At 40.2% G+C, this 15,559-nt stretch overlaps 1 protein-coding gene across 1 annotated transcript in view; it reads left to right on the top strand.

Annotated features, from left to right (window-relative positions):
• LOC311614836 (ubiquitin-ribosomal protein eS31 fusion protein-like) overlaps nucleotides 1-15,559 on the top strand; it is a gene marked incomplete at both ends in the record, with an annotated part of 55,820 nt that overhangs the window by 4,873 nt on the left and 35,388 nt on the right. Inside the window, 2 exon segments of the mRNA XM_084869958.1 lie at nucleotides 1,442-1,549; nucleotides 2,219-2,253. Of these exon segments, the coding sequence (XP_084726084.1) occupies nucleotides 1,442-1,549; nucleotides 2,219-2,253 (143 nt within the window).

The raw sequence follows: 15,559 nt of genomic DNA, 5'->3' as shown, positions 1-15,559 counted from the left end.
AGAATATTCAGATTCAAGACTAATGGAGAAAAATATAAATATATAGGGATATAAATTTAACAAAATGTGCAAGACTCACATGAAGAAAAGTATAAAACTCTTCTGAAGAACATAAAAGCAGATTTTGACAAATAGAGAAACATACCTTTTTCTTTGATAGGAAGACTCAATATCATAAAAGCTTCCTGTTTTCTCATGATTAACCTATAAATTAAAAACACACACAGTGACAATTCCGAGAGTTTTTGGGATTCTTATTTTTTAAAACTTAAAAAAATTATTCTAAAGTTTTCTGGAAGGGTATATATTAATGAATAGCAAGGGAATTTTGAAAAAAATGAAACTAATAAGAGAGGATCTGCCTTACCAGATATTAAAATTTATTACAAAGCTACAATAATTAAAATACCATAGCACTGTTCTAAGAGTAGAGAGATAGATGAGTAAAATTAAAATAGAAAATCTAGAAATAAACCCAAATTCAAAATTTATTATGTTATGAAAAAAATCATTGAAATTTACCAGAGAAACACATGTTCAATAAATACTATTGGGACAAAATAAATAGAGCTGGATTAATGTCTTACTTTTTATACTTCACAAATTTTTGATATAACAATATAAAATGTGAAAATATAAAACCGTAAATCAGTAGAAGGAAATATGAATGAATATTTTTATAATCTCAGGGTAGCAAAGGCCTTTTCAAGAATGACATGAAATACACAAACCATAAAGGAAAGATTGACAAATTTGATTACAAAAAAACAAAGAAAATTGTGTAGCAGAAAATATCATAAACAAGATTGAAAGACAAATGACAAATTGGAAAAGAGCACATAGGACAGACAAAGGTTAATTTCCTTCATCTAAAATCCGATTAACACATTAGAAAAACTGGGCAAAGGATAAGAACAGGAAAATCATGAGAGAAGAAAGTGCATGGACAATAAGTTTATGAAAACCTGTTTAACATCACCTTAAACAAAGATATGCAAATAAGAACCAGGATAAGATGGACTTTGTCACCTTATGGTTTATCAAATATTTTTAAGTAGGCTTTATTTTTTAAAAGTTTTAAATTTACAGCAAAATTGATAAGATATTACAGAGATTTTCCATTTACTCTGCACCAAGTTTCCATTATTATTGACACACTAAAGGCCCAATGCACAAAATTTGTGCAAGAGTAGGCCTTTGCAGGTGCAGCAACTGCATGGATTCCTCCCTCGCAGCCGTGTTGGCTGCCTCGATCCCATGCTTCATCCAGAATGTCATCCAGAAGGACATCAGGTCTAATTAGCATATTCTTCCTTAATTATTAGAGATTACATTAGTATGGTACATTTTTTACAATTAATGAATCAATAGTGATACATTATTATGAACCATAGTTTCTTCTGATTTTCTTAGTTTATCTAATGTCCTTTTTCTGTTCCAGGACACCATTCAGGACACAACAGTACAGGTTATTGTCATGTCTCTTTTAGGCTTCTCTTGGCTGTGGTAGTTTCTCAGACTTTCCTTGACAAGTTGGAGAATTGGTCAGGTATTTCGTAGGGTGCCTCACCATTGGAATTCATCAGATGTTTTTCTTAGACAAGAAATAAGATGATACCGGAGTTATGGATTACTGTATTGTGAGGAAGAACACAATTTAAGTGCCATTTTCATCACAGAATATCAAATATATATATATTATCAACATGATTTATATCTGTTGATGTTGACCTTATTGAAGTGGTGTTTATCGGGTCTCTCCACTGTAAACTTTCTCACTTGCTCCCCTTTCCATACTTTACTCTTTGGAAAGACATCACAATGTGCAGCCCACACCTAAGGAGTGAAGCATTATGCTCCCTTCTTAAGTGTAGAGCATCTACATAAATTATTTGGAATTTTTCTGCTTGAGAAATTTGTTTCTTTTCCCCATCTATTAATTTATTTAGTTATTTGCTTATATCACTATGGACTATGAAAATTAATTTTATACTTTGGTTTATAATCCAATGCCACTTATTTTGTTGCTCAAATTGTTCTAACTTTAGCCACTAGGAGCACTTTCAGTTGGTTTCTGTGGTCCTTTGATATATCCCCATCAATGTGTGTTTTTTAAAATCACGTATTTCCTTTTTGTCAGATGCCAGGCTCATCTTGTATATTTTTTCTCCAGTCCTAGAATCAGCTTTTTAAGGCGCCCTCATTCCTTTTATTGTAGAACTAGAGGTTCCAGCACACAAAATTCATGCTCAGGTATGGTCCCTAGGTCTGACCTGGATCAGGGCCATCTTCCCCAGCTGCCCGCAGCTGGCCCCACCCCATGCTACCATCCAGCCTTGGTTCCCCGTTCACTATCGGGTGATAGGTGCCTGACAGCTGGGGAAAGGGACCAAGAGGTGGTCGGTGCACCTCATTATGACTGGTCCAGCAGTCGTTCTGGCCATTCTACAATTAGGGTCGATTTGTATATTACCCTTTTATTATATAGAATAGAGGCTTGGTGCACTGGTGGGGGCTGGCTGGCCTGCCTTGAAGGGGTCCCTGGATCAGGGTGGGGGGTCTCCGATGGGAGAAAGGGTCAGCCAGGGCAAGGGGTTGTGGTTCTTGCAGGCCAGCCATGCCCCCAGCTTTGTCAGGAAGGACATCTGGAATGATATCCAGAAGACTTCTGGTTATCCAGTCTAATTAGTATATTACCCTTTTATTAGTATAGATGGTATTAGAAACCAAGATCTGGATGCTAGATGTGCTCTTTGCTCCTGTGGTCTTATTGCTTCTAGGCTCTCTTAGCTGAAAGAGCAAAGAAATATATGTGTATATATTAACCCATTCATATACACATATCTATAATACTCGGTGTGTAACTATATTAAGTGAAGCATGAGTTCATAGTGATGTCTATCTATTATAATACAACATGGATCATTTTAGCACATTCCCCTTGCTTATCTATAAACTAGAGGCTTAGTGCATGAAATTCCTACACTGGTAGGGTCCCTAGTGGCTGCCAGGTGCTGGCTGGGGCGGCCCTCCATTCCCTTGGCCAGCCCCACCCCTACCCTCACCCCATGGTTGAACTACCAAAGAAATCTAGTCCGGGGGGGCAATTTGCATACTATGCTTTTATTATATAGTAGGTCCTCAGGTTACCGTTGGAGATCCATTATTATGGTGTGACATAACACAATTTTCACCGTAAGTCATAAACCACCTACATAAGCACCTTTGTCACTCACATGGAGCACATACACAGCAGTAATGAAAAGAAACAGTAAAAAAATAATTAAAGAATGATAACAATTCCTGACCTTTACTGGTGGTAAATAAATAATAAAAAACATAAAGCATATATGTACATACATTGAAATGATTGAAATGACATAACTTTTTTATTTATAAATAAACTAGAGAGCTAATGCACAAAATTTGTGCAAGAGGCTCAACCCTCACAGCCATGACAGCTTGTCTCAGCCCTCAAAGCCCAGGCTTTGTATGGAAGGTTGTTTGGCTGTCCAGTCTAATTATCATATTATGCTTTTATTATTATAGACTAGAGACCTGGTGCACGAAATTCATGTGCGGGGGGGGGGGGGGGAGAGGAAGAAGGGGTGGTGTCCCTCAGCCCAGCCTGCACCCTCTCCAATCTGGGACCCCTCGAGGGATATTCAACTGCTCGTTTGGGCCTGATCCCAGTGGAATTGGGTCTAAATGGGCAATTGGACATCCCTCTCAAAATCCAGAACTGCTGGCTCCCAACTGCTCACCTGCCTTCCTTCCTGATTTCCCCTAACCCAGGTGTCGGCAACTTGCGGCTCCGGAGCCGCATGCGGCTCTTTTTGTTAAGTGAAAAAAATCCGTTTTTTCTTCAGATTGACAGCTAACTGCACGATCCGGTATATAGCATTAACGTAAGAAACAATATATGCAGTGTTATATTTGTTTTAAATGTTGCAATGGTTTTGCGGCTCCCAGGTTTTTTTTTTCCTTCGAAAACAGGTCCAAGTGGCTCTTTATGTCTTAAAGGTTGCTGACCCCTGCCCTAACCGCTTCTGCCTTCCAGCCTGATCACCCCCTAACCATTTCCATGCCAGCCTGACTGATGTCGCACTGCTCCCCTGCCAGCCTGTGAGTGTGCATAGAGAGCTCTGACCTCGGAGGTTGCCAAGGCCTCTCTATAGTGGAAGGAGTCAGAAGCTTCAGACTAAAGAGACCCAACTCAATTCCAGGCAAGCCCCTGGGAATCTGAGATGGTCAGGTGGAAACTCTGGGGATCCTTGGAAGGCAGAGGTTAGGCAGAAACTCAGGCGAGCACACAAGGGAAGGGCTGACAGGAAGCCAGCCCTGAGACTCCGCCCCATCTAAGCTGAGCACAGAGGCTTTTGCAATTTTGCAAGTCTGATCCTATAAGACTGTCTCCAATACAGAAGTTATCCTGGAGAAGGCACAGCTGATACTCACATCCAATTTGCCTGAAGGTCAATTCCTCCCAGGGATCCAACAACAATTAAGACTTAACTACAACAAGACTGTACATGTAGTCCACAAAGGGGAGCACCAAGAGTGTCCACCTCAGGTAACTGGGGAGGCTGACCCACTGGGCCATATAGTATACCAAACACACAAAGCCATCCTACAAACTCTGGGAAGCAGCGAAATGCCTAGACAAAGGAATAGATCTCAAACGAAATAGATGGAGGATATAGAGCTCAAAACCATGGTTATAAGTGTTTTCAAGAATTTCCTAGAAAAGGCTGATAAATTTTAATGAGACCCAACTAAAAATTAAACATAAACTGACTGAAATGTAAAATATTATGCAGAGATCCAACAGCAGAATAGAGGAACACAAGAATCGGGTCAAAGATTTGGAATACAAAGAGCCAAAAGACACTTCTCTGGAGAAGCAAGAAAAAAAGAGAATCCAGAAAGTTGAAGATAGTGTAAGGAGCCTCTGGGACAACTTCAAGCATACCAACATCAGAATTATGGGGGTGCCAGAAAAAGAGACAGTGCAAGATACTGAAAACATATTTGAAGAAATATCAGCAAACTTCCCCCACCTGGTGAAAGAAATAGACTTACTAGTACAGGAAGCGCACAGAACCCCAAACAAGAGGAATCCAAAGAGGACCACACCAAGACACATCATAATTAAAATGCCAAGGGCAAAAGACAAAGGGAGAATCTTACAAGCAGCAAAAGAAAAACAGTTGGTTACCTGTAAGGGAGAACCCATATGACTATCAGCTGATTCCTCAACAGAAACTATGCAGGCCAGAGGGAGTGGCAAGAAATATTCAAAGTGATGAATAGCGACGACCTACAACCAAGATTACTGTATCCAGCAAAGTTTATCATTCAGAATTGAAAGGCAGATAAAGAGCTTCACAGATAAGAAAAGGCTAAAGGAGTTCATCACCACCAAACCAGTATTATATGAAATGCTGAAAGAAGAGGAAGAAGAAGAAAAAAGATAAAAATTATGATCAACAAATGCATATATATCAACAAGTGAATCCAAAAATCAAGTGAATTAAAAATAGGAGGAACAGAATAAACTGGTGAATATAATAGAATAAGGCTCAAAGAAAGGGGGTAGATTGATAATTATCAGGGGGGGGGAAGGGGTGTGGGAGTGCAGGAAGAGACTGGATTAAAATCGTACACCTATGGATGAGGACAATGGTGGGGGGTGGGGGGGTAATGGCAGAAGGTAGGGTGGTAACCAGGTGGAAGGGAGCTATGGAGGGAAAAAGGAGAAACAATAGTAATAATCTGAGCAATAAAGATTTATTTATTTTTTTTTAAAAAAGGAATGTCAAACCCGGAAGAAACTGTGAGGTAACCAGAAACCCAAGAATTCCTGCAAATGCCTTTCTAGCCATGCTAGCAATCATCAGATGTACGGTAATATTACGTGGGGTAAATGGGGAAGTATTTTGGACTTATGCTCCTGACTCTTCATGGGTAATACCCCTTACATGGGCTGATCCTTGGCCTCATGTAGTCACCAATAATACCAAACAACTTGATCACCAGGAAGACCACGGGTGGGCAAAAAGTATAATTACACAATCACCCAGCTTCTCTTTTGTATGACAAAAAATCAAAACACTGCCCCTTTGTGTGTAAAATTAAAGAGATGTTTCTGGCTTATGCGGACATCACTACTAGCACTACTTGCCCCTGGGAGAGGTGCAAAAAATGTAACTAAGACTTTGTCTATACAAAAATAAATTGGCAGACAGATTGAAATGGAATTGCCATGGCCTAGAGCCAAGAATATCCTTCCATGACATTATTCTACAATGTCATTAAATTTTTTCCCCAGATTTTTGTTACCCCCATTACTTATAATAGTACCTCGCACCCTGGGGGATCAATAAAAAATCATCTTTTTGGTGCTTGGATACAAAGGTAACACATCTCTTGATATTTTAGAATTACAACAGCATAATATACAATTATTCCCATCAAAATTACAAACTAATTCTTTGAATGTCTGTCAGCAATTTAAAAAGGACATGAAATTATTTAATCCCTTCCATTGTATAGAGGGCCTCCTGGGAAGGCACCTGAGCATTCTATATTTGCCCCCATTGCCCTTTTGGCCAACAGGGACTGGATCCTCTTCTCACAATCCAATTGCCCATGGCTATTGCCTGAGCTTTCAGTTCATGCCAAGGTTGAAGCCTTATGGTGGCTGTTACCATGGATCTGTCTCTTGCCCAGTGAGGCTAACTGGGCCCTCCCTGGAGAAGAAATCCAGGTTCCTCAAGATATGTGATCAGTGATGGGGCCCAGCCAGCAGACGAGGGGATCCCAAAGCAGGTGCTGGGCATGGAGGCCACGGGGGCATAGGCTACCAAGGAAACAGAACTGAACCTCACATCACCCTGCTTGGCCTCATAGGATGGCTGGTTAGCCAGAGATGGGTAAGATTACTAGGGAAGGAACAACCTAAGACAAGCACAGTTGCAGAGGGACCATCGGGAGAGAACTTGGGGGTCAACAGAAGTGGGGAACAGACCATCACCCCTTCTAATGAAAGTCTCCTGCCCCCATGCCTGCTTAACTTCCCATGCCCAGCTCAAATTGGGACCCAGGTAACAGAGAGTCTTGGCCGACAGCAGCTGCCCTCTCAATGTAACAAGACTTGTTTGAGTTGTCTTGTTCCCGTGGTGTGGGGAAGTGGGTTTTTGACATCTAAATCCAGCCTACCACCAGGAATGCTCAGGGCCTACTCAAGAAGGCAAATAATCCTTTCCACTAATATTTACAGGGTAAAATAAGATTGTTGTTAGAGTGATAAATTTAACAGTAAAATAGTAGTCAAGTTTTCAGGCTAATTTAAATTGGGTAATTGAAATAAGCAAATATTCTAGAAAAATTAATTGTATTGGACAAAAAGCTGCTCCTAAAGTGTTAACTAAACTTCTTATTGGTCGTTCATCTCATGATAAAATTGTGTAACATGTAATGAATCTAAAGCAGTCATATTATAGTGCAAAAAAAATAAAATTTGAAAGCTATCAAGACTACATTATAAAAATTTCAAAAGCCTCCTAATATTTAAATAACAAAGGGGGGATAGTAGAAGAATATCATGTAAGGGAAAATATCCTGTAAGTAAATTACATCTAGAAACTTTTTACTTTAGAAAATTAACTTTCATTTGCAATGCTAACAGCAAGACACCCATGAAAAACACATGGTGTCAAAACAAGCCAGAGGAAAATCATTTGGATACAAAATGAAAAAGGATCCCAAGTCAAATTTATAGAAAATATTCCTTTATTAACTTTTGGTTGAGACTATATTTGTATATTTTTAGAAAACAACTCTGAGACCATGTGGATTCTGGCAACAGAGAGGAATTGACAGGACTACTCCAGCCATGAAGACAGAAGAGAAGTAGTCCAGAGATGGAAGATGCTGACGTCATCTTGCCATACTAGCAGTCAGCTGTGTGTGGCTGAAAGATACCCAGGACCAAACCAGAGAGGGTTGGACTTGCATTACCACCATTTGTTTACCATCCAGAACTGAAATATCATTGCTGACGTGTACACATAAGAAACTATTTGACATTGAAATTGGGTCTCAAAATAACTGTTGGCGCAGAAAGAAACTCACTACAGATTGATTCATTTGCCTTTCAGCATAACCATTATTGCTTGTCTCATTTTCGGTTCTTATAAGTGTATTTCTAGTAGGTCATGATCTCACTCATTTAGGGGAAATGATGAACAACATAGGCTGATGAACAAGAACAGACCCAGAGACAAGGACTCATAGATCAGACTGTCAGACCTCAGAAGGAGCGTTTGGGAGGAGAGGGATAAAGGGGAGAGATCAACCAAAGGGCTTGTGTGCATACATATGAGCCCAACCCATGGTCAAGGACAACAGGGGGTGAGGGCATGCATGGGGAGTGGTTTGGGATGTGTATGGAGGGATAAGGACAAATATGTGACACCATAGTCAATAAAGAAATTAGAACACACACACCAAAAAACAAAAACAAACAAACAAAAAACATAGGTACCACGTCGATTTGCATCTTTTTCCCCTGGCACTGCACAGCCAGTATAGAACTGCAGGCTGCCTTTCTGGGTCCAGCCCAGTTGTGGGCTAATATCTAGACTCCCCTTCTTCCAGCATCCCTGTGGACCCCTTTCCACATTTGAGGGCTACAGTGGGAGGCAAAAATCCCAATGGCTCAGGATTTTGTGGGGCGCAGTCCCTCTCTAAGACTCTAGTCCCTGTTGAGCACATTTCTCCCTCCAGCCTGGATCCCATAGCTCACTTTTCTGTAGGCGATATCTAGCCTTTCCTTTTCTGTAGGCGATATCTAACCTTTCCTTCCACAGATTTCCTCACCAGTTGTGTTTAATTCACCAATTCTAGGTGGCTATTTTGCAATTCAGCTGTTACCTCTATCTGCTCTGTGAGAAGGCACAAGGTCCGTCCACATGTTCAGCGCCGCTTTTCTCCCCTTAGATTTTTAGGTGCCTGCAGTCAGGAAGGCTGGAGTGTAGGTGTTCTTGGATTTGCAGCTGAGGCAGCTGGTCCCTGAGCATTGTGGCTTTAGGGTTGCGGGAGGTATTCGAGGTCTTCCCAGTTGAAGGTAAGGCTGGGCTTCCAATCACAGCCAGTATCCCCTTCAAGATGGCACATTCTTCGTGGCAGAGATGGCCGCTGGGAGAGGTTTTAGTGGTAGTAGAGGCTGCCCAGGCAAGGGAGCCTGGTCCACCAGTCCCCAACAGTCCTGTGGAATATACCTGTCCCTCACTCACAAATACACAAACTCCCCACACATCCACGCACGCTCTTTTCATTATCTGACTCATACACTATCTTGCAGCTTGCTATCCCATCAGCTGCCATCTTTGATCCCTCTCTAGAATAGATATTTTTTGTCAAGTTGCAGAAGTTCTCTTCTAGTCCCAGTTTGCTAGGGTTTTTGTCATCACTAGACTTTGATTTTTGTGAAATGTTTTTTCTGCATTGATTATTATGATCATACTAGAGGCCTGGTGCATGAAATTCGTGCATGGGGTGTGGGGGGTTGTCCTTCAGCCCAGCTTGCACCCTTTCCAATCTGGGACCCCTCTCACAATCCAGGACTGCTGGCTCCCAACTGCTCGCCTGCCTCCCTTCCTGATTGCCCCTAACCGCTTCTGCCTGCCAGCCTGATCACCCCCTAACCACTCCCATGCCAGCCTGAATGATGTCTAACTGCTCCCCTGCCAGCCTGTTTTCCCCCAACTTCCCTCCTCTGCCAGCCTGGTCACCCCTAACTTCCCTCCCCTGCAGGGTTGATTGCCTCCAACTGCCCTCCCTTGCAGACCTGGTCCCTCTCAACTGCCTTCCCTTGCAGGCCATCTTGTGGTGGCTATCTTGTGTCCACATGGGGGCAGGATCTTTGACCACATGGGGGCAGCCATCTTGTGTGTTGGCATGATGGTCATACTGCATATTACTCTTTTATTATTATAGATAAGATAGAGGCCTGGTGCATGGGTGGGGGCCAGCTGGTTTGTCCTGAAGGGTGTCCCAGATCAGGGTAGGCCTTCCCTTGGGGTGTGGGGGTTCCCTTGGTGCATGGGCCAGCCTGAGAGCGGAGCCTGTGGTGGTTTGCAGGCCAGCCACGCCTCTTGGCGACCCAAGTGGAGGCCCCGGTATCTGGAATTTATTTACCTTCTACAATTGAAAATTTGTTGCCTGGGGTGGAGCCAAGCCTCCTGCTTGCTCTGTGGCCGGCAGCCATTTCTATTGGGACTTATGTATCTTCTATAATTGAAACTTTGTATCCTTGAGTGGAGGCCTAGGTTGGCAAGAGCAGGCAGAAAGCTTGGCTTCTTTCATTGCAGGGGAAAGCCAAGCCCCTCAACTGCTCTCTGTGGCTGCAGCCATCTTTGTTGGGGTTAATTTGCATAGTCATTCTGATCGGCTGGTGGGTGTGGCTTGTGGGTGTAGCAGAGTGATGGTTAATTTGCATAGTACTCTTTTATTAGGTAGATTATGCTTCTTCAGCTTATCAATGTGATTAATTACATTAATTGACTTTCAAATGTTGAACCAGCTTTGCATACCTGGTATAAATCTCACTTGTTTGTGGTGTATAATGCGTTTTGTACTTTGTTATATTCAATTTTCAAATATTTTGTAGATGACTTCTGCATCTGTGTTCATGAAAGATACTGAACTGCAGTTTTCTTTTTTTTTGTAATGTGTTTATCTGGTTTTATTTTTAGGGTAATAAGCCCTGGCCTCATTATATGAGTTAGGAAATGTTACCTTTGTTTTATTTTCCAAAAGAGAATGTATTATAGAGAATTGATATTATTTCTTCCTGAAGTATTTGGTGGAAGAAACCAGTAAAGCCATCTGGTCCTTTTTTTTCTATAATGCCATTAATTATTGATTCAATTTCTCCAATAGATATTGGCTTATTCAGATTATTTCTCCCTGTGTGATTTTTGTAGTTTGTCTGTTTGAAGGAGTTAATCCCTTGAATCTAAGTTATCACATTATGTACATACAAATATTCACATTATTAATTTATTAGCTTTTTAATGTCCACGGATCAGTAGTGATAATTCCTTTTCATATTGGAAATTTGTATTGTCTCTTTTTTTTTCTTTATCAGTTTGGCTATAGGTTTATTGATCTTATTTACCTTTTCAAAATGAAACCAACTTTAGTTTTGTTGATGTTTTGTATTGTTTTTCTGTTTTTAATTTTATTGGTTTCTGCTTTAATTTTTATTACATTTTTTCTCCTTACTTTAGACTGAAATTGCTCTACTTTTTTTGTTGTGTAGGTGGAAACTCAGATTATTGATTTTAGATAGTTTCTAATATATGCATGCAATGATACAAATTTCCTTCTAAGTTTCCCTGCATGTAACACTTTTTGATAAGGAGTATATTTTTATTTAGTTTAAAATTGTTTTAAAATTTCTCTTGAGACTTCTTTGATTCATATGTGATTTTTCCAGCTATCTTTCTGTTACTGATCCTTATTTAATTATACTTGGGCTTGAGAATATACGTTGTATGCTTTCTAAATTTTAATATTTTTTCATGTGTGTTTTATGGCTCATAATGTGGTCTTTATTGGTGAATGTTCCATGTGAAAATAATGTGTGTTCTGCAGTTGTTGGATGAAGTATTTTATAAATCTCAATTAGACCCAGTTGATTGATGGTGCTGTTTTGTTCAACTATATCTTTACTGATTTTCTGCCTGCTTGACCTATCAATTACTAAAAGAAGTTTGTTGAAGCTTGCACCTATTATAGTGGATTTCTCTATTTCCCTATGCAGTTCTATCAGTTTTTTTACTCTTGTATTTGACACATGCATATTAAGGATTGTTATGTGTTTTTGGAGAATTGACTCTTTTATCACAATTTAATGCTCATCTTTATCCCTCATATGTTTTTTTTTGTTCTGAAGTCTTTTTCTGAAATTAATACAAGTACTACAGCTTTTTTGGATTAGTGTAAACAAGTTATACAGGCATACCTTGGAGATACAATGTGTTTGGTTCCAGATTACCACAATAAAGCAAATATTGCAGTAAAATGAGACATGAATTTTCTGATTTACCAGTGCATATAAAAGTTATGTTTGCACTATACTGTAGTCTGTTAAGTGGGTAATTGCATTATGTCTAAAAAGAAGCAGTGTGTATACCTTAATTAAAATGCTAAAAATATTAACCATTATTTGAGCCTTCAGCAAGTCATAATCTTTTTGCATAATATTGCCCTGCTTTTGGCCAAATGGTTGAAGGCAAGTCTCTAACCTGATAATCCTTTTGCTCTTTACCTAACTTTACCTTTGATATGACGTTTTGCTTTGCTAAGGGGAAAATGTGTATTCAAGTAAATAAAGGCAAAGGAGATCTAGAAGTCAGAGAGCCTCTGTGCTAGAGAGTAAGGTCTCCGCCTGGCTCCCCATGCCTTCTAAATTTATATTTCTTGTCTAGTGTATTTGTTTGTGCACACCCCCTTCTCCAGACTTTGAACCCTAACCACAAATGGATGCATTGTTACATTCATCCTGTATAATAAAAGCCCAATGTGCAAATTGTTCCCTTGACCAGGAGTTTGACCACTCGCTATGATGTGTGCTGACCACCATGGGGTGGTGTGGAACATGGGGGCATCAAGCAATGTGGCACAGGCAGCAGTTGAGGTGCTGCTAGCCATAATGGGACCTGAGGAGAGTGGGACCATGGTGGGATGGCGGAGCAGATGAGAGGGTAGCGCCAGGCAAAGCAGTTGCGAGTGGAGCTGGGCCCCAAGCTGGGACAAGGAACTGGGGGTGGGTGGCAGTAACCAAAATCTTGCAGTAGCTGGGAGGGGAGCTGTGGCCTCTCCGTTAGCTACCTGGGGGCAGGAGGGATAAGGACAAAGGTGCCGTGAGAATGCAGGGTGTCTGCCAAGCTGGCTCTCACTCCCCCTGCTACCCTCCTCTGAGATGCCAGGGCTCATGTGCCAGAGAACACCCCTTTGCTCAGGTGCGAACACCTGTGAGGAGTCTGCCCCAAACCTATGTGGTGTCCTCTGGGTGAGCTGGGCCTCAGCTGCTGGGATCTCAGGGGCCAGCTGGGCTCCCCATGGGTTCATGCAGGAGCCAGCTGATCTGCAAGGCTGGCTGGGAGAGAGCGTGCTGCCCACCTGGATTCCATGCAGCACCACTGGACGACCCATAGGCCCACACTGCACCCCAGCAGACATCATCAGGCTGCATTCACTGCATCTCTATGTGGGGATTCAGGTGCCCTGACTCAGGTGGAGGGGGGGGGGCGTGGAGGCTCAGGGTCCCAGATACTGCCCAGGGCCCAGAGGTCCCCTGCACTTCCATTCCAGATGCTCACTCTTTGATCACTGGCCAGGCCTAGGGACCACCTGTTTACTGATTTAGTGCACTGGGCCTCTAGTTAAATAATAATTCCTTATTACTCCCTTTTCCTGGCTCCTGGTAACCTCTGTTCTACCTTCTGTCTCTATAAATTTGCCTACTCTAAGGACCTCATACAATATTTGGCTTACTTCAGTTAGTATGTTTTCAATATTCATCTGTGTTGTAACATGAATTTTATTCATTGTAACACTGTATAATATTCCATTGCATGTATTTACCACATTTTGTTTATCCATTTATTTATTGACAGACACCTGGGTTATTTGTACATTTTGCCTATTGTTAATAATGTGGTTATAAACAGTGGCATACAAGTATCTGTCTGAGTCCTCCTTTTTTTGTATATATATCCAGGAATGGTATTGCTGAATTACATGGTCATTCTATGAACCACCAAACTGTTTTCCACAACTGTTTCATCATTTTACTCTTCCATCAGTAATTCATAAGGATTCTTATTTCTCCACATCCTTTCCAACACTTGTTATACCCTGTTTTTTTCGCAATAGCCATTCTAAGGGGTGTGAAGTACTAGCTCATTGTGGGTTTGATTTGTATTTTTCTAATGACTAGTGGACTCGAGCATCTTTTCATGTGGTTTTTGGCCATTTATATATATTCTTTGGGGAAAAAAACATCTACTCATGCTAGCTTCTTTTGTTGTTTAATTGTAGGAGTTCTTTATATATTCTGAATATTAATCTATTCTGAATATTAATCCCTTATCAGATATGTGATTATAAATATTTTCTCTAATTTTATGGGTTATCTTCTTACTGTCTTTTAAATATTTTATATGTTTTTATAAATTTCAGAGAGAGGAAGGGAGAGAGAGATAGAAACATCAATGATAAGACATTGATTGGCTGTCTCCTACAGATCCCCTACTGGGGATCAAGCCTGCAACCCAGGCATGTGCCCTGACTAAGAATTGAACAGTGACCTCCTAGTTCATGGATGGATACTCAACCACTGAACCACACTGGTCAATCTCTTTTTACTTTATTAATAGTGCCTTTTAATGCACAAAAGTTTTAGCATTTGTTGAACTTTCATCTATCTATTTTTCTTTTGTTGCCTGTGGTTTTGGTGTCATATCAAGAAATCATTACCAAATCCAATATTATGAAGACTTTATATCTGACTCTAAGAGTTTTATAGTTTTAGGTTTTACATTTAAGTCTCTCATCCATTTTGAGATAATTTTTGTATATGGTGTAAGGTAAGGTTCCAATTTCATTCTGAATATGGGTAACTAGGTTTTTAACATCTTTTTTAAAAGATTGTACTTTCCCCCATTGAATGGTCTTGGTACCTGAGTTGAAAATGAAATGTTGACCATATATATGAGGTTCTATTTGTGAGCTTTCTATTCTATTAAATTTGTCTGTATGACTGTCTTTGTGTCAATAGAACAGTTTTAATTACTGCAGATTTGTAGTAAATTTGAGATCAGGAAGTGTAATTCCTGCCTTTTTTTCCCCCTTCAGTGTGTTTTGGCTATTTGGATCCCCTTGAGATTGCATATGAATTTTAGGATGAGTTGTTCTGTTTTTATATGATTTTATTGATTTTTAGAGAGAGGGGAAGAGAGAGATAGAAACACCAATGAGAGAGAAACATCATCCATTGGCTGCTCCTGCACACCCCCTTCTGGATATTAAGCCTGCAACAAGGGCATGTGCTCTGACTAGGAATCAAACAGATGACCTCTTGGTTCTTGAGTCAATACTCAACCACTGAATCACACTGACTGGACAAGTTGTTTTATTTTTGCAAAAAGAACTCTTGAGATTTTTACAGGGATTGTATTGAATGTTAGATTAGTTTAGCTATTATTTTCATATTAACAATCCATGAATACAATATATATTTCCATATATTATGCTTTCTCTAATTTCTTTCAGTAATGTTTTGTAGTTTTCAATGTATATATATTTTTTGCCTCTTTGGTTAATTTTATCTTCAACTATTTTATTATTTTAATGCTGTTGCAAATGGAATTGTTGCTTAATTTCTTTTTTTGATTATCCATTGCCAGTATATAAAATACAACTGAATTTTGTATATTGATTTTGTATACTGCAACTTTGCTGAATCATTTCTTATCCCTAACAG

The sequence above is a fragment of the Pipistrellus hanaki genome (genome assembly GCF_964339955.1).
Source record: "Pipistrellus hanaki genome assembly, chromosome: X".
Classification (NCBI taxonomy): Eukaryota; Metazoa; Chordata; class Mammalia; order Chiroptera; family Vespertilionidae; genus Pipistrellus; species Pipistrellus hanaki.
This window is presented reverse-complemented; position numbering and strand designations above follow the sequence as displayed.